Raw genomic sequence first — 22,355 nt, forward strand, 5'->3', positions numbered from 1 at the left:
GGTTGATTACTTCTTTCAGGAAGACATGTTGTTTAAGGGAATTTGATGATGTATATCTAGAGGATCTATGAGAGAGAATATCATAAAAGAGAAGCATAGTGGTGGACTTGCTAGATATTTTGGGATTGATGATACAATAAGGTTGATTTCAAATAGATACTTTTGGCCACTGATTTATAAGGATGTACAAAGGATGGTAAGAAGCTACAAAAATTTTCAAACAATAAAAAAGACTAGTTAGAATTTGGGATTGTACTCACCATTGCCTATTCTTGATAAGCCTTGATAAAATATTAGTATGTATTTTGTTCTTGGTTTGTTTAGAATGAAAAGAAGTAATGATTCTATTTTGGTGGTAGTTGATAGATTTTCAAAGATGACTCATTTCATACCTTGTAAGAAGACATCTGATGATGTACATGTGGTTGAATTATACTTTAAGAAAGTGGTAAGATTGCATGGATTGCCTAAAACTATTATTTTAGACAAAGATACTAAATTTACTGGTTATTTCTGGAGGACACTTTGGAGGAAGCTGAATACAAAGTTGAAGTTTAGGTCTACATTTCATCCGCAAATAGATGGACAAACTGAAGTTGTGAATATAAGTTTGGGTAACTTATTGAGATGTTTGGTTGGAGATAAGCCTACTAATTGGGATTTGAGTTTGGCACAAGCAAAATTCACATACAATAATTTTGTAAACATGAGTTGAGTTGAAGATAGTTTATGGATTACACAAGCTGAGTTGGATCTTTATGATTCAGGTTAGAATATCAGTCATGTTTGATGTGGACATCAGTTCTTTATTAACACCAAGTATCTGATGTAGAAGCATCTTGGGTCTTTGAGTAATCTTACATTAACCAAAATATTTTCTATCTTTTGTACCAATTAGTTGTTCACGAAGTAGTTGTTGTTGCTTTTGTTTTCATGTTGTGCATAATTTTTATCACGTTGAGGACTTGTTCTTGATCCTTGTCCTAAGTGTGTGAGTTCTTATGTTCCACATTTCTTAAGTTTTGCGTTGTTCTTTACAGTTATGTTTTCCTACTATTTTCATCTTGCATAGTGTGTTGTTTTGATTGATGCAATTTCAGTTGATTACATAGACTCTTGCATAGTTAGGAGTTGACTCCTTACACTCATGAGGACCTACCTTTTAGAGTGCTTAATATCATAATACTGTCTACGTGAATTTTGGTTTACTCTTCCAAGTATGGACCTATATTGTAATTAATTGCTTGAATAGCTGACTTGTGGCTTAGTTAGCTATAAAAAGAAGATTGGTCAGATGTAGGGAAGTAGCATTATTAGAGAGAAGAAGATAGGAGATGCAAGCTAAGGCTCTGAGATTGTATAATTCTTGTTTTGTATAAGGCCGCAACTCAAAAGACCTCATAGCCAAACATGTTGTGGCCCCTTTCTATGTGAAGTGAAATAATTACACCTATAAATATGCTACATCTAGCCTTTTGTTTTCTATGGTCTCTTTAATCAATGTGTAGCTTTCATGTGCAACTCTGAGCAGGGAGTGTTGAATGTTTTAAGTTGAGTTTATTCTACATGTTGTACTTAAATCAATGTGTCTCCATGAGTTACCTCCATAAGATTTGATTGCACTTACAACTTCTTTGATTCACTTTACATACTGAGCAACATTTTTTTCCTTATTTCATTCTCATGTCATCATACTTTCCTTTGAGACTTTCAACTTTGGCTCTTCTCACATTATCATCTCCACCATATATAAGTGTCAATTTGTCCCACATTTGGTTAACACTAGTAGAATCCTTCATATCATCAAACTTAGCACCATTGAGTGCATAAGCAATCTAAATCATTAGGCTATTATGAATTCTTTTCTCATTCATTTGCTCCGTAGCTAGAGGAGCAATAGGGGTAGCATATTCATGTTCCAACCAATGTGTGATATTATCTTCAATGCTAGAAATACACAACTTCATTTTGTCCTTACGTGATGAGAATTTCTCTTTGTTCAATCTTGGTACCTCTCTCTTATACATCTTCAATCTTTAGCTCAAGTTCCTTTAAACTTCTTTCTCTAAGCACTTAGCTTTGATACCAATTGTTAGATAACTAGGTGGGGGTGAATCACTTATATCCAATTATCATATACCCCTTTAAACAATTCCAATACCTAAAACTTCATAAACTTGATCATCCATCACTCGGTGTAAGCATTCAACTTATCATTTGACAATTTCAATCACTCTATTCCAAACTGTTAACTTACCAATCTATTTCTATACTTTGATTGTGGTTTCTTGTTAGACTCAAATTCTATCTTATCTCTTTATTCATCTATTTCTATAATTTGTTTATCATTTCTCATTACATATTCAAATTATAAATCAATTGAATTTTAATATAGGGTTTGCATCCTTTGTTGGATCCTAATTATCTTTTTAGATTTATTTGTATTAAAGTCATGATATAGTATGCATTTACATATTAGCACCAAAACATGTTATGTTAGGGCATACATCACCATTAATATTAGAGGCAATGCATGCTTTTTGACATCTCTTTAATTTTGCATTTCCACAAATATGTTTGAATCATTATCAAGATAATCTTAAAATTTTCCCTCAACATAAAATGGATCCTACTGTGCTTCTGAACAAAACTTTGATTTTAAACATAGGTTTAAGTCAAGTGAGTAGCCCTCGAAAGGCACAATGACAAAGAACAAATATTTCGTAGACGAACAAGGTCGTGAAAGAAAATTGATCAAAGAGGCATGCCACATTAATAATAATAAGATTATGGAAAATGATTCAATAGTTATATGACTCTTGATTTACTGTCCAAAGAATTGTACAAAAAGTTGTGACCTAAGTTGTCAATGATGATATCAAGAAAACATGACTTAGGCTAGGGTCCCATGGGCACCCGCTTGCTTAAAAATAGAGCGGGTGTTGCTGAGCTTTTTTAGGAACATTTAAAGGGGAGCAATCCCATGGGCATTACATATAAATCTGCTTAAAAAATTTAGCTCCTAAATTGAAGGAAATATTAAAAATATAAATTGTTGTTTTTAGAATTTTTGGCAGCATGGTTTCAATTTGGAGGGAAATGAAATGTAAGCTCTTGCCAAGTGGCAGAATTCTTCCCTAAACAGTAGGGGCTATTTCCAACCCCCCCCCTTTTGCATCCGCTCAACTAAAAAGTAGGGGCTCCTAGTTAATAGGAAAAGATTCCAAATTAAGCTTTAGCCCCCCCAAAATATTATCATGGGACCTCCAGCTCCTTAAATATAGAGCCCAAGCCCCCCCCATGGGACCCCAGGGTTAGTGCACAATTAATATAAACAAAATTGGACGCTGCGCACTTATAAGCCTCAAACTTTGAGATCTTTTAAAACACCTTTATAAAAAAACATGTTAATATAGCAACAATCTTTCAATGCACTATGCTGAAACCTTAGATACAATAAAATTTGCTAAATAAACTGTTGTAAAAATTAGAAACAATTTGCTAAATAAACTGTTGTAAAAATTAGAAACAATTTGCTAAATAAACTGTTGTAAAAATTAGAAACAATTTGCTAAATAAACTATTGAAAAAATTAGAAACAATTTGAAATTTCATGTAGAGTAGAAAACTTAGATTTCCCACGCATCGTAAAGTTATTTCCTATGCAGCCCACATAAGAATCTCACCCATATTTATATGTGACCAACATATTTACCTTGAAATTGCGTGTTTATCAAGTTTCGGAGCGCGCAATTGAAGGCTCTGTAAATTATGTTCATAATTTCTGCCAGATTTTTTACGACTGTAACGGGGATTTGGCAATCGTCAAGCTTAAATGAAGTGAAAATTTGTTTGATAAAATATATCTCATGGCTCGTGCATTTGAGAAACTCAAGAATTTGCAGCAAAGGAAAAAAATCTGTCCAGAATTTGTGGTGGCTTTTAATCCCCTGTTTGCTAACGTAATAAGCTAACCATGAATGCAAAAACGGACATGTTCAGGGCTTGTTTCGAATGGAGCAAAGAAGAACAGAGCATTATTTCAGTCATTTGTTTCTTTGAGGGATGAAATAGAGAAAATCAGAGCCAGATTGCACGATATTTGTCTGTTTTGAATGAAAATCAGAGCCAGGTTTCGGTCATTTGATTCTTTGAGGCAGAAAAAACCGAGACAGATTTTAGTCATTTGAGGGATGAAATAGAGAAAAACAGATCCAGATTATTGTTATTTGTTTCCTTAAGAGATGGAATAGAGAAAGCAGAGCCAGATTACAATTGTATGTTTGTTTAGAATGAAATAAAGAAAAGCAGAGCCAGTCACTTGTTTCTTAAGTAAATTCTAAACACAGGCCCTTTGAATTTTTCAGGTAAGAAAATGTTTTGAATTCTTGCATCATTTTTTAGAATCGAATTTGCAAATATTAAGGACCTGCTAAAGTAAAACAAGGACAAATCATTTGCAGCAGATATTTGAAATTTATGTTAGAAAAATAGTCAGATTTCAGTCATTAGTTTCTTTGAGGAATAATCAAGTTACTTTGTTTCTGTACAAGGTCAAGGGAATGGTAACTGAGGCCAATTGTATACCTGCAGTAATTAAGGATTGGAGAGGCCTACGAGGACTATTGTAAACAGCACGCGCATTGAATTTTTCGGGTAAGAAAAAATATAAATTCTTTGTATCATTGAAAGATAATTTGTGTAGTTTCTAGATTCACCGTGTGTGTTTGTTGTCTTCGTATAAGCGAATCGATAAACAGCACAAATTGTGAAAGTTAAATGTCATCGTATCATTAAGTATCAATTTGCGAATATTTAGGTACTCTTTAAAGGAGAGAAAGGAGAAATCATGTGTACCAATTTTTTAAATTCAGTCCGTTCTTAGCATAATTTTTTTCTGACACATTTTCTCTGGCATAAATTCAGCATCTGTTTTTTCCCTTAAATGAGGGGGCTTAGATTGGAAGGCAGCGGGAAGAATTTTTTTCTGTCAAAAAACGGAGGAGAATCAGAGGAAGAAGATGAAGACAACCTTAGGGAATTAGAAGATGAAGACGAAGATGAAGACAACCTTAGAGCATTAGAAGATGAAGACGAAGATGAAGACAACCTTAGGGAATTAGAAGATGAAGACAAACATGAGGAAGGAGAAGAAGAAGCCAACCTTGATCTAGATTTTTTCCTAATTGAAAATGAAGAATCAGTAGAGGATGAAGGGCTAAGCGCTAGAAGCAACGATCTCCGATCAGCTCTCAAAGAACTGAAATCTGGGAATCCAACAACGCAGATTTCAGCTGTTCATCAGCTCCGAAAAATTTACAGTTTCCAAGATATCCTAATCAACGAAGAAATAGCGCGCCCGTTGATTCAAAGTTTGGTAAGGGATGAATTTCCACGGCTTCAATTTGAGGCAGCTCGAACGTTACGGTACATGGCCAAAGACGAACCCTCTCTTTTGACTGAAAGTGAAGTAGTGAGTCATTTTAGTAACCTTTTAAATTCCCCAAATGAAGAAGTGCAGGAACAGGGGCTTCGAGCCGTAGCCGTTATTGCAGATTGTGCTGTTGCTTCCCGGGACTATGAAAGCATCACCGAAGACATTATCTTCAATCTCCTGCCATTTTTATATCGCCCTAAAGCCCCTTTTGTGAACTTCTGGTTTGCCCTAAAATCCCTGGTATACATCATTCATTGCAAACCTGAGGAGTCAATGATTGCCCTATCACCTCTGAAAGAAATTCTTGAAACGGGGGAAGATCTTGAAGTCCTGAAACTCGCTTGCAAGGCTCTTCTGTATTTCTCTGAAGAATCTGATACTATTGAATCCATCGTTGGAAATGACATTGTTCCATGCCTTGTTGATCTTCTCTTTCACGAATCTCCAGAAATTCTGCTTCTTGTCATGGAAATCATGGCCAACATTGTAGAGTACAGGAATTTTCAGGAGGTTATCAATGAAAGGGTACTCCTGCGTCTTGTTGCAATCATTTCGAGTGGCGGCAAGAGAGATTCAATTTCAGACACGGTGAGGCAGCTTCATATTGAGATTTGCAGGTTGCTCTACAGCATCGCAACGCTTAAACATGATGACATTGAGCTTGCAATTAAGACGGGAGTTATTTCTGCACTTGTTGGGCTCCTTGCGGAGGGAGAAGATATTATTAAGGAGGAAACTATTTCTGCCATTGTTAGTGCTATTAGAAATGGAAGTGAAGGACAGGTGGAATACTTTGTGGATCTTGATTGTATAAATCTGCTCATTGATCAGATGAGGCCCGGAGACAGTATCCGTATAGATTGTTGCAAAACGGGTCTGGAGAGGATGTTTGAGTTCACAAGACAGAACAAACACAAATATCCACATCAATTCCGAATTGCCAAGGTCAGATTTAAAAGCCATTGCTCTGAATTTCCTCCCCCTAAGAAGCCTTGTTTTGGAGTTTATCCGTCTAAGAAGCTTCGCTTTGGTTAGTCATCTTTGGAATTCTCAAATTGAAGGTCATCTGAATTTTGAATTCTCTTTCTTGAATCACAGAAGTTCAATAGTGTGGAAAAGTTAGTGGGATATTGTTTGTATATGCCAGCTTTACTATTCTTTTCAGCGAGTCATGCTAGTGTTGCAGTCGAGATTCTCTTTTCATGTTTGTGAGTTAAAATTCAATGAACATTATTCCATCAATAAATTCTTTATTCGAAGAGATTGTCAACAGTCTTATGCTAGTTAGAATAGTGTTAGATGATCTTACAACTACGAATTCTTGGTTAATACTTACCTTAGAGGAAGTGGAAATTTGCCTAATTAATTGCATCTCATGATTCGTGCATTTTTCCACAATTCTTTTACTCCTGTTTTCCGACTTAATAAGCTATCCAGGATTGAAAAGACAGACATGGTTAGGTCTTGTTTAGAATGAAGCAAAGAAAAACAGAGCCAGATTTCAGCATTTGTTTCTCTGAGGGATAAAATAGAGAAAATCAGAGTCAGATTGTAATTTATTTGATGAAATAGAGAAAAACGTGGCTCTTTGAGGAATTAAATTGAGGAAAAAGAAAGTCAGATTTCAGTCATTTGAAGGATGAACTAGAGAAAAACAGAGTCAGATTTCAGTCATTTCTTTGTTTAAGAGATGAAATAGAGAAAATACGGTCAGATTGCAGTCATATGTTTGTTTGGAATGAAATAGAAAAATAAAGAGTCATTTGCCTGAGGCAAATTGTATATGTCCAATCATTTGGGAGAGGTCTAGAAAGATGATTGTATAGTGTGAGAGGCTAATTATTGGTATCATTTTAAGAATCAAATTTGCAAATATTTAGGACAGACAAATCATACCTAACAGATATTTGAAATCAACTACGGGACTGTTGGAGGTATTCATAATCAAGTTGCACAAGAAATTGATTGAAATGTAAAAGTGAGTGGGAGGGGAGTGTCTCCATAGGCCGTCTTCAACCAGGTGGACATTGAAATTGATTTCTTTCTTTTTGTCTTTAGGCTGACCTCTTGTTTAAGTTAAAAAATACTATTATATATAATACTTTATATGATTCATAAACTCACAAGTTTATTCTAGAAGTCCCTCATAAATAGAAAGTTTTCCACAAATTAAGTTCAAACAATTTCATTATATATTATACTTTATTATTTTGCTTTTCATTTCTCATAATAAAATGTAGTACTTTAAAAATTATTCATTTTTTTTATAATTATGTATGAAATAATATTGTAAAGAAATGTAAATGATTTCTTGACCAAAACTAGTTTTTATAATTGTATAATTTAATCATTGCAATTTAGAAATTTAAAAATTGAGAGCGTTTAAAATATTTAGTTATTTCAGTAGTTAATAATTTGTTATTTTGATCAGTAATTCTAAATAATAGTTTAAAATTAGTTCTTAATAGGACTAACATAAGGTTTGGTAGGCATTGTTAAATTTCTAATGGTTTTAGTGGTAAGAACAAATGGTTCTTATTAGGAAGAGGAGAGGGGGTGGGAGTTCAAATTCTAAGCTTGTAGGAGAAGATGATGTTGATGAAGACAATGCCTAAGGTGGCTATGAGAGTTTCATTGCTTGGTGGTGGTCTCATATGTCCCTACTACACCTTTGTTGGTGGATGCTAGTAGTGTTTGTCAGATTAGGGTTTTATTGGCCCTTGTGGGTTCCTTTGTTTTATTCTTTGGTGTTTTTTAGGCTTTTGCCTGCTGCTAACATTGAGAGCGATGGGTTGGGTTCTTTTTCCCCTTGCTTTTGCAAACCTATGTGATGTTTTTTTGCACCAATCTAGAGATTGTGCTATTTATGCAACTTTTTTGAGCTAATTCTTGTGTGGTGAAGGCATTTCTTTGTTTGCCTACAAAGCATTTCTTACCATTTTCTCAGTTCAAGCATTGTGGTATAAGCCTCTTGGCATATCTCATGATGGCCATTGGGATTCCTATTTGGAGGTATATTCTAATGCATACCTCCTATTCAAGTGGCAAGTCTCTTTTAGCTATACATAGTAGCTTCTTTCTCCTAGGATGGAGATTTCCCTTTGGAGTTGGGGACATAAGGCTCATGGTTAACGAAGTGACTTTTACTCCTTGATTGTTGGGTATCAAACATTTTTTGATGCCCCTTTATTGGATTTCAATGCTATGATAGTTGTAAGGTCCCTCCTCATATGTACTTATTAAATATAAATTTCCTCTCTTAAATCCATTGGAGATTAGAATGGATACAAAGTAATGTTTTATGGTTTAGATGTCCTAATAGGAACTGAGATCAGCTGATACATTAATGTTTTAAATACTTAGTGATTTGAGAACTATTACATTATCTCGACTGTTTAAACATCAATTTGCACTAACGATGATATGAGGTGTTTCACTTGATGATGATGATGTTGATTATGATACGTCGATGATTAGGTTTTACACATTCAGATAGTTCAATATTCCTTAGTGGTGATGTTTATGATGTTTAGGTATATGCATGCTTAACGATGATTATTCTAGTATTTTAATATGAATTAGTAAATAAGTTATGTTATATTGATTATGTAATTTCTAATGATTAAATATGAGCATAAATGAGCTAAACAGTTAATTATATGAAAGATATATGCTTTGATTTATGTGACTATCTAGATGAGTTTTGAATATATATACATGTGATTTTTCTCGAACTACTGATGTGTGAACTTAGTGTGTAGGATTATTAGCTAGTAAATCTAACAGAGAATCGGAATTGGACCCTATGCACCATTTGTGAAAAGTAGGGTTGAGTCTAATGAAGGATGTAGACCTCGTTGTTTCATATTTTATTTGTATCATAAAGTGACTGTATGTATCATTTTGTAATCGTAAAGTGTTTAATGTTTTGTAACAATGTTTTGATAGTGTCACTTGACACTCATGATCTGTATATGCATATCAACATGATAGTGAGGGTTAGCTGAGTAACCCAATAATCTGAGTTGGACTAGGTTAGTGATCTAATACTGATTAGTTAGTAATCGAGATTAATTACCCTAATCAAGGTTTAGTGATAAGTTTGCATTCCTAAGGTGTTTAAAAGGTTCAATTATTTCAAGCAATTTAATAGGTCCCTAAATAGTCCTATAGGCCAAAAATTATGAAAACTAAGTGCCTAGGGGGTATATGTATGGGTTGGGGGCATTTTCCACCCCTCTAGCCCCTTTTGTTGACTTTTGGGACCACCCAAATATCCTTTTTTTTGCTTTAGTACGAAAATTAGAGTTTCACCTTAAGTTTGACAAGTTATACTCCACCATGAAGTTTGCCTTAATGTTGAGGTTAAGTTAGAAGACTCTAGAAGCCTTTAGTCAAGTGGGAAGTTATTGCAATTTGTAGGTGGTTGAGTTAGGAGCCTATTTAGTGGCAAATTTGAGGGTGGAAGAGTGTTCACCCAACCTCTAGATTTAGAGACCAAAGTCAAGATTGAAGGAGAAGGAAGGATAGCTCTTCTCAAATTTTAGTTTGCCACAACCATTTGTGAAGGTAGGAATCCTTCAAGTTCATGTTTTCATGCTGTGTTTCATTTCTTAAAGTAGGTTTTGCATATGTATGTTCGTGTGTATGATAAACATGTTAGGGATGGGATTGTAATGGGTTTTCTTTAAATGTTTTTCTTCATATTTTACATTTGATTTTTGAGGGAAATTGTAAGGGATGTGTTGGCATTACTCACCCTCAGATAGGGAAGAAGTGACCATGTACGAGAGGAGGGCTTCAGTTGGACTCTGATAGTGCAAAGTCATGACGAGGAGAGGGAGAGAGTGGGGTGTTATGGGCCCTTACTCGTCAGTACAAACCATGTTTGTGTTTTGAGAAATTGATAAGTGAAAGAATGAAAGTTCTTGTGATATTAGCCTCGAAAGGGCATCTGTGATAGAACGAAAATTCTTGTGATATTAGCCTCGAAAGGACATCTATTATGGTGTTGTGACTAACTTCTCTTGCTTGGAAAAATCTACCTTCTCCCTAGTCTGGTTTGATGATGAACCTATTGTGGAAACTTGGGATGAGAGTAAATGGGTTGAATGTGTCTTCATGTTAAATCTGTTTGTCTTGTGGTCAGTTTCATTTTCTCCATGGTTACCTTGATGAAATTGTAGTTTTCATAGTGGCTACTTCGTTATGGAGCTAAGCAGGAATTCGGAGTTGATGTTTCAATTCAAATGTGTTGGGAGATTTCTCCTCAGGATAATGATCCTATTGTAAAAAATGTTAATGTTAAACTTATTTTTGAAATGATTATGCTCTCGAGTTTTCTTCCCTGGTTCTTTCCCGAGGGAGTTCTTGAATCAGATGATTGAATAAAAATGGAGTATTTTCTGTTCATAAGATATTCTGTGTGATTAAATTTATATGCATATGCTTATCAATAAATGGATGCAAAGATGCTTTACCTTTCCTATGACATCCCTATAATTCAAATTTGTATTCATATGTTTAAATGGTAATTAGATAAAATGATGAGTTATACAAAGCCATGTAATTTATTTTCAAACCTTGTTAAGAAAATTTGATTATGTGAATGAAATTTCATCTCGTATTTTGTAATTGATTGAAAGGAGGAATAGCCCTACGTGGATGAATAAGCAAAACATTAAACTCTAAGTTATAATCCAACTTAGAAAAAAAAATGCCCCCTTGCCTTGAAATTAAATACATTTAAACATCCAACACTTAAAAAAGAGGGGCTTGGAAACAAATTTAACATCTTAGAGCCAAAAAGCTTTTTGCCCTTTGTATGGGGAAATTTAAACCCCCCTTACAACAGAGCATATTCCTAAAGATTTCCTTTTGTGTCTTTTAAACAATCTTTTAAGCATTATTTATATAATTATAAATTTCAATAACATTAAAATCAAATAATTAAAGATAACTATCCTATCCTAAAGCCTAACCACTAAAATTTACACATTACTTCTACCCTCCTTACCATCTCAGGCGCAGGCCTTTTTGACCAAGTACAAAACATTTATGGCCTAACCTCACCCACCCTTCTCCTATTGGTGGCCGCTGGTCTACATGTGACTCTATGTTGATTTGGCTAAACACTTCAATAAAATGTTTTGAAAAGGGGAGGGTGGCAGTCTTGCTTAGGTAAGCACATTAAAGTGCAAAGGGAAGGGAAGGGGGAAGTATGGCATTGCCCACTAACATGCCTCCCTAGGTAGGCATGGGCTGAGTGGGGTAGTGCGCCCACATGGGTGCTGATGTGGGTAGTTAGGCATTAGGGGGTTGGGTAGGTAGGGGTAGGGAATAGGGATAGGTTTGGAGTTAGTAAGAAGTAATTAGAAATTAGTTAGTTTATTATTTGTTTTAATATTTTAGTTAAAGTTTAGTTAGTATTTATTAAGTATAAGTTAATAGTTAATGTTTTTGAAAATAGATTTTAGTTATTAGTTAAGTCTAAAGTTAATTAAAGTAAAAACAAATTAGGGTATGTTAGTATGTCTTAATGTTAGAAATTTGTTGCTAAAATAGATTAGTTGTTAATTTTGTTAATGTTAGAATATGTTTAGAGGTAGGAATTTAGTAAAGTTTAAACTATGAAGTTAGCATAAGTTAGGTTAGATACTATTAATAGTTAAGTGCTAGGATTTGAATGTTAGATATTGTTAGTAAGTTATTTTTTTTTAATGTTTATATTAAATTAGTTAAAGGTGTTAATGTTTTTATTTAGTTAGTAATATTTTTGAATCGAGTTTTAATGGTTAGTAGTTAAATTCGTTAAAGTTAATGGATTATAGGTTTAATTAAATGTAGTATTTGGAGCATGTAAGGTTATCATTGTTTTAAATCAAACTATATGAATGTTTTAGATATGTTTGCTTTTAGATTAGGATTATGGTTTAAAGTGTTGTTATCTCATATTCTAGTTATTTATGTCCATTTAATTAAGTGATAAATGGTGTTTCATTCTTGAAGATTTAAGTATTGATTAAGAAAATAAAAGTGGTAGATTTAGTGTAGGAATTAATGTAATACCAATAAATGTTGAAACATAATTAAATATTGAATGATTAAATCCTACACGATTAGCACTAAAATTGAGATGAAGTGTTAATGTGTTGCTAGGGAAGAACTATGTATACATTCAACACACCTATAAGTTGTTTACTTATAAAAGGATATATTTTGAATCATGTCAAAACCAATTATGACTTGGGTATTTTAGTCGAGCTTATCAATTCGACTGTGACCCTAGAAACCTAGGACTCCAATGCTTGCCCAAATTATGGTATCCCTCTCTAACTAAGATGTCGACATGCATTATGTTGAATCACTACTAGGATTCTCTCTACTCTCCTCATAACCATTATAGGTGATTGGTATTAACATAGTAGATTTATTAAACTTAAAAAAAAAGTTTTTTTTTTTTTTTGTTGGTGTGTTTTTGCCCGTTATCTTGTTGATTCTATTGGTGGCTACACATTATGTTTTGGGTGTTTCTACATAATTCCTCCCCAATTGTTGTGCTCTTGCCCATTGCATGAGGTGCTTGAGAGGGGGGCTCCTACACTAGTTTCATATGAGTATGATTTTGGTGGCTAACTCTTTGGTTAAGCATGCCATTTTTTATGTCCACTAGCCTGTTTGGCTAATTCATGTAGATAGAAAGGGTGACTCTAAGAGTCCTTGAAAGATTTTGTTGTTGGAGTTATTTTTGTAGGAAATTCGTTAATGTAGCCTTTTCTTCGGTTGGACATTGATGTTTTCTCTATCAATGGCTCTATTTTTTATGTGTGCATAACTTCAATCTTTGGGGGAGTTGGAGAGGCTTTTGGTTTGGTGATCCCTGTGATTGGGAGCTTCGTTATCCTTCCACTTGAAGTTGGGAGGATGAGATCATGAGAAGGAAAGTTCCACTATGTGGAAGAAGCCTAGTTTTTGGTGGCCTTTCCCTAGAATGCTGGTGGTGGTTTATGAAAGAGGTTCCTAGTTTTGGGATCCTTGTGAAGGTGGTTTGAGTGGATTGCCATTTCACTTTGGATGCTATTATGGAGTTGGTAGTTTTGATTTTTTTTTAATGGAAGTTGTTAATCATGACTTCGCTTCTGTCTTCTTGTTGGCAATTTTCATTTTAGATGGTCAGGTCAATGGTATTTTTTCTCTTGTGGTGAGTTGTTTGTTCAAATTTTTCAAGAGACCATTCTAGAATGTGATTTTTCCTTAATGTTTGGACTAGCTTTTGGGTTGTTGCATTGGTTGTTTTGGTGGTTGTGAGTCTTGTTTCTTTCTCTTTCATGGGTCCTATAGAGGTGTACATTTCTTTTATGGAGGTGAAAACATACCTCTTGAATGAGGAGTTTTGTTATTAAATGTGGTCTCTTCCTTCCTATGATTGTTTCAATGCAGAAATGATTTTGGGTGCTCTCTCCTTTTAGCTCGTCCCTTCCCATCTTGCTACTATAGAGGCGAGATCCTTTTATATTAAAGTGGAAAGAAGTTTTTTTTTTTTTTTTTTGGTGTTTGTGTGCGTGTGTGTGTGTGCGTGCATGCAGGGAGGGTAGATGGGAGGGGGATTTTTTTGAAGGGGAGATGTTATCCATTTGTAATAGAATATATATTTTTTTCTATTGTGTTCCCCACTCATTAGGTTGTTGGTAGAGTGTTGTTTATGCTTTCTTTTGGCACCTACATTGTAAGAGGTCAAGTGTGGCCTATTGCTCTTGTAACCCTTTTGTTATTTTGTTGATTGTGTTCCTCTCATAGCCTGGTTTTGTCACTTCAACACCTTTGATGTGTTTTTGGGTTCTTGAAAACCTTTTTGTTGTGTTCTTGTAAGGGTCAACCCCCTTGTTGGGTTACTTTATCAATTAAAAGCATAATATTTTCAATCTTTCTTAATTCCTACATGCTCATTTTATTAAGTCTTGCCTGCATATTTCTTAAGTCCGACATGATAATTTGTTAAGTCCACTAACCACATTTTCAAAGTCCTATGGGCACATTACAAGTTTAAAAAACATTATTAGTTTTATGCTCTTTACAAATCTTCTACTTATAAAAGTACTATATCAAGTCTTACATGCACATTCTATTAAGATCTAAAGCACCATGTAATGAACTCAAGGAGAGGTGGGCTCCAATATAATTTTTTATAGGGCCTCATAGCATCATTTTAAAAACACAAAGATCTCAAATTATCATAAGATTACTTTCATATCATCTAAAATGCATGACCTTCTTGTTGGCATAGATTTATGTCCTTATTCTCAAATAAAAGCTCCAAGGATACTTCATTTTTTTATTTTATGAAAATTGACCATATGGAAGTAAGGACAAGTATCCCCAAGTTTAATTTATTTTAATAATGTTTTAGTAAAATGATTAATATGGATTTTTTTATGAGAATGATTTTTTGATGTATATCTTATATAATATGTAAATTTAAATTTGTAGAGTTCTCACTTATTTATTTTACTTATTAGTTATAATGATTTAATATCTTAAGATTCTAGTTTCTAACAAATGTTTCTTGTCTTTTAATAGATTCATAAAGTCTACAATACATCAAAGGTCCTTCCAAATTAATCATTGCCAACTTCTATATGTTCCCTTTGTTGTCTCAAACTTAGAAACATTTACTTTGACAAAATGAATCAATTTTATATTTTTTTCTTATAACTTTTTTCTTTCGAATCTCTAGCCTATACTTGTATGAAAATAAACTAAAGTTTATAGAAATATGCCTAGTATTGCACACATCATCCTTGGTATTCCTTTACTTTGATTTCCACATGCCCTTTTATTGGTTGTTTATTTTGCTATTTCCTTTCCCTTTGAGAACTCTTTACTTTCTATTGAAGTTGATGAAAGTTCAACCCCACAATTCCCAATAATCACTACATGCAAACACTTATCATAGAAAAAGAGGAAGGAACATTGAGAGTGCAAAATAAGTACAAACACCTCTAATGACACATGTCATCTAAACATCATGAGGCTAATGTTGTAGAAGGAGCACTCACTTGACAAAAGAAGATGACACGTGCCGTTATAGGTGTTTGTACTTCTTTTGCACTCTTAATGTCCCTTCCTCTTTTTCTATAACAAGTGTTTGCATACAATGATTCTTGGGACCTATGGAGTTGAGCTTTCATCAACTTCAACATGGTATTAGAGCTCCAAATATTCAAGCCCCTAATTTGTTTATGAGAGGATTCGTTTGGTTTTCAGATCTGTGTTTTTTTATTTCAGAGGGTTTCAATTTTTAGAGGTGTTTTGTATTGGATCTGGGAGGGTATTTATTTTGGTGCATTTTGAGCCGAAACAGATTTCACTATTGGATTTGTAGCACCCAAAAACCCCTATTTTCATACAAAGTTTGTCCAATTTGGATATAGCTGATTGGTAAGGCAAAAAAATTACTTTCAAATCTAGCATGCTTCTCGAGGCGACAATTTATTTTTTTATTAAAAAAATTAATCACAAAAAAGGGCTTTGTTGAAAAAACTCATGCTTTTTTCAAAAAGTGTATGCATTTAAAAAAAAAAGGTTTGCTTCAAAGAGTTTTTCCTTTTTAAAACTTTTTTATTCTTCCCAAAAAGGATGCCTGCATCAACAAAGTACTGACACAGAAGGGATGTCAAAAAAGTACTGACACATTGCAGGCCTACCACAGGTGTTGACATCATCATATTTTGAGTTGAGATTCGACGATCTTCAAACCTTCTCTTCTATGATTCATTGTGTCCTAAAAAACTATCTATGGTTTTTTTGTTGTATCTTGGTCATACGAAAGTATTTTTTGACAAATCTTATATCGTTAGAAAGCTCTTTCCAATCTTGTCATGATGGTGTAGGTTATTTGGAATTTTGATGCTATTTGATTTCATGTTTATGCAGTTAAATCAAGGGGTTCTATTTTTCACTCTGAGAGACATATCTTGGGCGTTCGATCTTCGATTTGGGAATTCTTTATATCATTGGGAAAATTTTGGAGATTGATTTCCTTTCTTCAGATGATTTTTCATGGGTTGTACTATCTCTTGTATGAGCCTTATCTCTTTTTTTATCTTTTTTGACATCCTTTTGTAGTATTTAATGCAAACGCATTGAGATAAAGTGCCACTCTATTACATTTTGGGATCTTGCACATCCTTGTGTTTTCTTGTACTCACACTACATTATAAAGTTCCTTGGGGGGTTTCATGTTGCCCATATTTTCCATCCTTCTTTGTCAAGTGAGTGTTTGTTCCATGACATTAGCCTCATGATGTGTCGATGACACATGCCATTATAGGCGTTTGTACTTATTTTGCACTCTCGATGTTCCTGGTTCTTCTTTCTGCAAGAGATATTGCATTTAGTTTCAGTTTTCACGACTTACCTCTCAAAATTATAGGGGGGTTATGTTGATTTTATTTATTTCTTGGTTTGTTGGAGTGAGCTATATATTTAATATTTGATCCTATGTACTAGGCGATTGTAGTGGTTGTATACCTATGCATTTTGATGAGATGGACCATTTACCATATATACATTCTTTCATTGCTATTATTGGAGACCATGAAGATACCTTCCATCTTCAATTGATCAACTCTTCAAACTTAGTCTTCTCTGCCTAGTCATATTCTATATAGTGGAGGTTTTTTAGATCAACAGTTTGATAGTGTTTGCAGCTTCATGCTTTAGTGGTGTTCTTCATGATCATCTTTTGCTCCTATCTTCTAGGACATTTCCTAGTTTGGAGGCTTCTTTAGTCCTTCACTAGTTCCTTTTAGCATATTTCCATCTCTTTTTGGAGTAGGGTTTTTCCCATGTGGTTTTCTCTATTTCTCCTCTTTTTAGAGATTTGGTTGTGCTTGGGTACCTCATTAGGCCTTGTTGTCAAGACCCAGATTTATTTTCAGTAGTAGTTTCTAGGTTTTTTTTTTTTTTTTTTTTTGATCCGTAAGTAGTTTCTAGGTTTTTAGCTACTTCTTAAGTTTATCTTTGGGGGGGATGCGTAATAAAGTATTTTCTTATCAACTAAATCATGTTGATTTAATTATTAAGTCACTTATTATCTCTAGTTTACTTAAGCTAAACTTTGGGCATATAATAATTAATTATTTTATTAATTATTATCATGCAACCTAGGTTAGTTGCCTGTTAGGGTTTTGATCTCCTTTTATAAGGATTGATCTTTTTGTAATAATTCATTCATTCAATATAGTTGCAATTTCATTTTTTTGCACATCAAGAATGTCTCATCTGTAGATCTAGGAATTCCAACCTCCATATGTTTTGCTTCTTTCTTTCTGTGACAGGTGTTTGCATGTAGGTGATTCTTGGGAGTTGTGGGGTTGATCTTTTATTAACTTCAACACTTTCTTTTGTATGTTATGTTCTCAATTCTCTTTTGAAGATTAAAAAAAACAAACTTTTTAGTCTTTCTTTGTTATGCTACATGTCTCTCATATCTTTGGTGTTATTTCTACATCTCTCTATTTCTTTTTTCTCAGGATGAGGTCTTATGAAAGATTTTAAGCTTCTACTATAGACAAGAAGAGGTCCAATGAAAAAGAAATTTAGTATAAAATTATTTAAAATCTTTTTTTATAAAATAGAAGCTAGAAACTTGTCCACCCACTTAGAAATGTTATCTATCCTTATCAAACATTTAAGTTTATATTCTTCTTGAAAAATATTTTTCGAAGAAAAAATGGTATTTTTAAAAATTATTTTTCTCATTTCATAAGTATAACTATAGTACAGAAGATAAATTTTAGGTAGAGATCACCTACTTTCTAGAATTTCAAAGCTTAAACTTTTAATTTTAAAATATTCCTAAAGAAATGTTAAAAAGTCAACTTTAGTTTTAAGGAAAACCTATTCCATTAAATTCATGATTGATCTTACTCTAAGAAAAACACTCCCCTATTTTGCATCTATCATTCTCTCTTTCCCATCCATACAACACTTTCTAAACTTGAAGTTTTTTGTTTAAAAAAGTATAGTGTTTCAAGTGAAAAGGTGATTAAAACATGAATATTCTCATCAAATTATCACAAGGCATCCACATCAAATTTTAGATGGAAGGTGAATCAATTAAACCATTGACTTATTTGAATTATGTACTTTTAATTTTATAAATTAAACAGTCCTACTTTTACATATTGAAAACATAAATATTATCTTTTTAAGATAAAAATTATTTATCATTTATTAAATGATTATTAAAGGTATTTAGAAATTGTTAATAATAATTTATAAATTAATATTTTACAATTATATTGTTGGGAACTATTTAACTTACATAATAGATAGAAGAATGTTTCTCAATAAAAATTCTTTATGATGTACACATATTATAAATTGATTTTAGAGTATTCTAATTTTTCCACCTTTCTCAACTTTAAAAACTTTCATTAATTATGAAAATTTCTATTTTGAATAAATCTATAAAGTGTTCATTCCAATCACAAGTTTCTAATTTGGCTGGAAAACTCAAAGTGATGAAAATGACTTTATTTATGTAAATCTTGAACATGACATGCTCTCATTTCTTTTATAGAATTTGGGAACAACCATCCAAGTATATTCTCCATATTCTCTTTATTAGTTCCTACCTATTTATTATCGGTCATTGCCTATAAATAGATAGGGAACTAATGTTCCCATTGCTATGTTCTAATTAGTTTTTTTCACAAATAATATTATAGTTCTAAATGTTAGACTATTTAGAATAACTAAGAGGTGGGGGGGTAGGGGGAGGGTGAATCAGTTATCCTCAGGTCCAAATGTATAAAATCAACTTTTAACAACTCCAATAAACACCACCATTCAACTTATTCATTCCACTTTTCTTTGTGTTTAGTATGTGCCGACTAGCAGAATGATATCACAGTTAACAATAAACTTCAAACTTAAAATAGTAAGTAGCATAAACACATAATAAACATCCACACAAATTTTTGACACTAATATTTAAAGTGGAAACCTAATTTGGGAAAAACCACCAAGTAACATGCTACCACTTTTCACTCTTTTGAAGCAAGCATTGTTAGGAGCCAACCCTATTAAAGGTTACTAAACATAATGTTAGGTGTGACCATGTTAAAGGATTTAATCACCTTGTTAGGAGTAGCCTTGTTAGAGAACTTTAAAACATTCCCTTAGAATGTTACCTTGTTAAATGATTTACAAATGATTGTTAGGTCAACCTTAATCAAAAGGATTTTATTACTGCCACAATGATTAGAAAGTAACAACTAGATTTGATTTGATAAAATACAACTCACTTTGCAAATTCAAATATCCAATTAGCTCAGTCCTAGTTTATTGAATAGACTCCATCTTTGAGAAACAACTCAAATTTGTTTGGCAACTCTTCAAGCAATCTCCCAGATCACAAACTTTTCACTTCTCCTTTGCGAGTTTATTCTCCAATTTTTTTTAATAAATTCTAGTCCAACAACCAACATAAAACATCTCATATGCCTCCTTAAATATGTATCTTAGATCTTTTTTTGCTTAAACATAACCATATATCTTAGGGTTATGATTAAATTTAATAGATTCAATGAATTTAGCCATATTTTGTTCTCCTTCTTCCTTCTTGAAAATTCTAGAAACATTTATTCAAATCTTAGCCTTTGATCGCTCAACTAATCTTTTTCATGCATTAAATAACCTAGCTCATCAATCCTTATCATCAGCACATTTTGATTATTTCAAAAATTCAATTGTGTCAGCGATAAATCTTGATTCTTTCTCAAGCTGTTAATTTGTTGACACCCGATCATAACTATGTTTTGTTGCTCAATCATCACTGGATCACTTAGTCATCACTAAACTATCTTGCTCATTTTACATTGTGTAACTCAATCATTACTGTCATTCAACATCCTCTGCCACTCATCCAATACTGATACTCGACCAACATTGTTCTGCTTGGCAGTTCCTTAATCTTCTACTTCATCTGCTTATTTGCTTCACAACTCTTTTTCTTCTCAATTGATCTTTCTTCTAGTTGCTTATTGTAATGAATAAATAACTCATTATCTTGTCAAGTACTAACTTATCAAGTGCCCATTATAATTTCATCACACTTTCACATCTCAACTCAACCTTTCACTAGGTTATCTCACAATCTCTTCTTTTCAAATCCTCTTCATCAATCAAAAGATATGACACTCAACATTGTTAGTAAATGTCTTACCAGTAAGGTTTTCCACCAATGACAACATAGCAATTGTAGTTCCAACAATCTCCCTCTTTAGCATTGATGGAAACACCTTCAAAATGCAACACCTTCTAAGAGACCATACAATCCAAAAAGTAACCAATACCTCAAGTGTTTCATTGCTAAGCTCCCTCTATTTTTGTGTTCTCCATTTCTTAGTTCCATTGTGATTCTCATCCAATGTAGCCTCATGATGCTCCCTCTACCAGTTCAACACATACTCAGTTTTTGTCATAGGAGCGGTAACTTCCATACATCTCCCTCTTTATATATACTTGTATTGTAGCTTGATCATAATCTCCCTCTTTGACAACAATGCCAAAGACATCAACCATTCACATACATCTACATGTCACTATTCTGACTGATATATAAATGTCATCTTATCATTAAATCTTTGTAGCTTCATCTACTCATAGTTCAGTGTCTTGTTTTTTACACGTTTAGGAAGATCCTAAAGTGTGACCTCCTTGATATACTTTGATTGTGTAATGTATATTCCTCCTTTCTTTTGATAGACTTTTAAACCTTTGTAAGCAACATATACAAGCAAGGTTCTTACTCCTTCCAATCTTGCAATTGGAGAAAATATTTCACATAGTCAATTCCTTCTTCTTCTGCATATCCCTTACAAACTAATCTTGCTTTATTCCTTGTGACCTTACCTTTCTCATTCAACTTCTGTATGAATCTTCTGCATATCCCTTACAAACTAATCTTGCCTTATTCCTTGTGACCTTACCTTTCTCATTCAACTTGTGCATGAATACCCACTTTGTTCCAATCACATTCTTGTTCTTTGGTCTAGGTACTAGAGTCCATGTCTATTCTTTTCAATCTGATCAATTTCCTCATTCACAACTCTTATCTAGTCTTCATTCTCAAGTGCATCCTTAACTTTTCTAGGTTCACACTCACACAAAAAACATGTATCATTCTTCAATTTGTTTCTTTTCATAGCTCTTGAATCTTTATCTCCAATAATTTGATCTCATGTATGATGTCTTCTTACATATTTTGCTAACACAGGCTCATATATTCTTACTTCTTGTGGTAATTTAGTTGGTTTAATATATTCAATCTCTTCATGTCCCTCTTGTTGTATCTCTAGTTGTCTCACAAGTTCATCCATTTGATGGTCAATAGTCTCTTCTTGTTGCTCAACTTCAAATGCCTAATGCTTGACAAGTTCTTGTTGCTCGACATCACTCCTTTGTTGAGACTCGACAATGTCCTCAATCTGCATCACTTCAACTGATCTCTCAAGTTTAGGAATGGTACTAGGTTCTTCTTCATAGACATAAACACAATTATTATAATCTTTAGGTTTTTCTTGCATTCAACTTCATTATTTTTAACAAATTACTCTTTGTGGAATATCCTAGAAATATGCCTTCATCACTTTTTGCATCAAGTTTACCTTTCCTAGTATCTTTCAGAATATAACATTTGCTTCCAAAAACTTTGAAGTAATTCACATTAGGTGCATGACCATACCAAAATTCAAAAGGTTTTTTATCAGTACCTTTGTTGACTTGTACTATAAACAACAATACTTACAACTTCTCTCCAAAATTTCTATGAGATATTCTTTTCCATCATTAACATTCTTTCATAATCCATGATAGTTCTATTCCTTATTTCAGCTATACCATTCTATGG

At 33.3% G+C, this 22,355-nt stretch overlaps 1 protein-coding gene across 1 annotated transcript; it reads left to right on the plus strand.

Annotated features, from left to right (window-relative positions):
* The first annotated feature begins 3,718 nt into the window (after positions 1-3,718).
* On the plus strand, positions 3,719-7,038 carry LOC149578872 (importin subunit alpha-8-like). The gene is made up of 3 exons (XM_089808051.1): positions 3,719-4,367; positions 4,554-4,656; positions 4,927-7,038. The coding sequence occupies exon 3, from the start codon at positions 4,946-4,948 to the stop codon at positions 6,470-6,472; it is 1,527 nt and encodes a 508-aa protein (XP_089664177.1). The 5' UTR covers positions 3,719-4,367; positions 4,554-4,656; positions 4,927-4,945; the 3' UTR covers positions 6,473-7,038.
* The last annotated feature ends 15,317 nt before the right edge of the window (positions 7,039-22,355 follow it).

The sequence above is a fragment of the Cupressus sempervirens genome, chromosome 1 (genome assembly GCF_028749045.1).
Source record: "Cupressus sempervirens isolate cs-2001-9-10 chromosome 1, ASM2874904v1, whole genome shotgun sequence".
Classification (NCBI taxonomy): Eukaryota; Viridiplantae; Streptophyta; class Pinopsida; order Cupressales; family Cupressaceae; genus Cupressus; species Cupressus sempervirens.

Bases quoted from the DNA above. Each gene is read 5' to 3' on its own strand.
- LOC149578872 (XM_089808051.1), top strand. From the start codon at position 4,946: ATGAGGGGGCTTAGATTGGAAGGCAGCGGGAAGAATTTTTTTCTGTCA.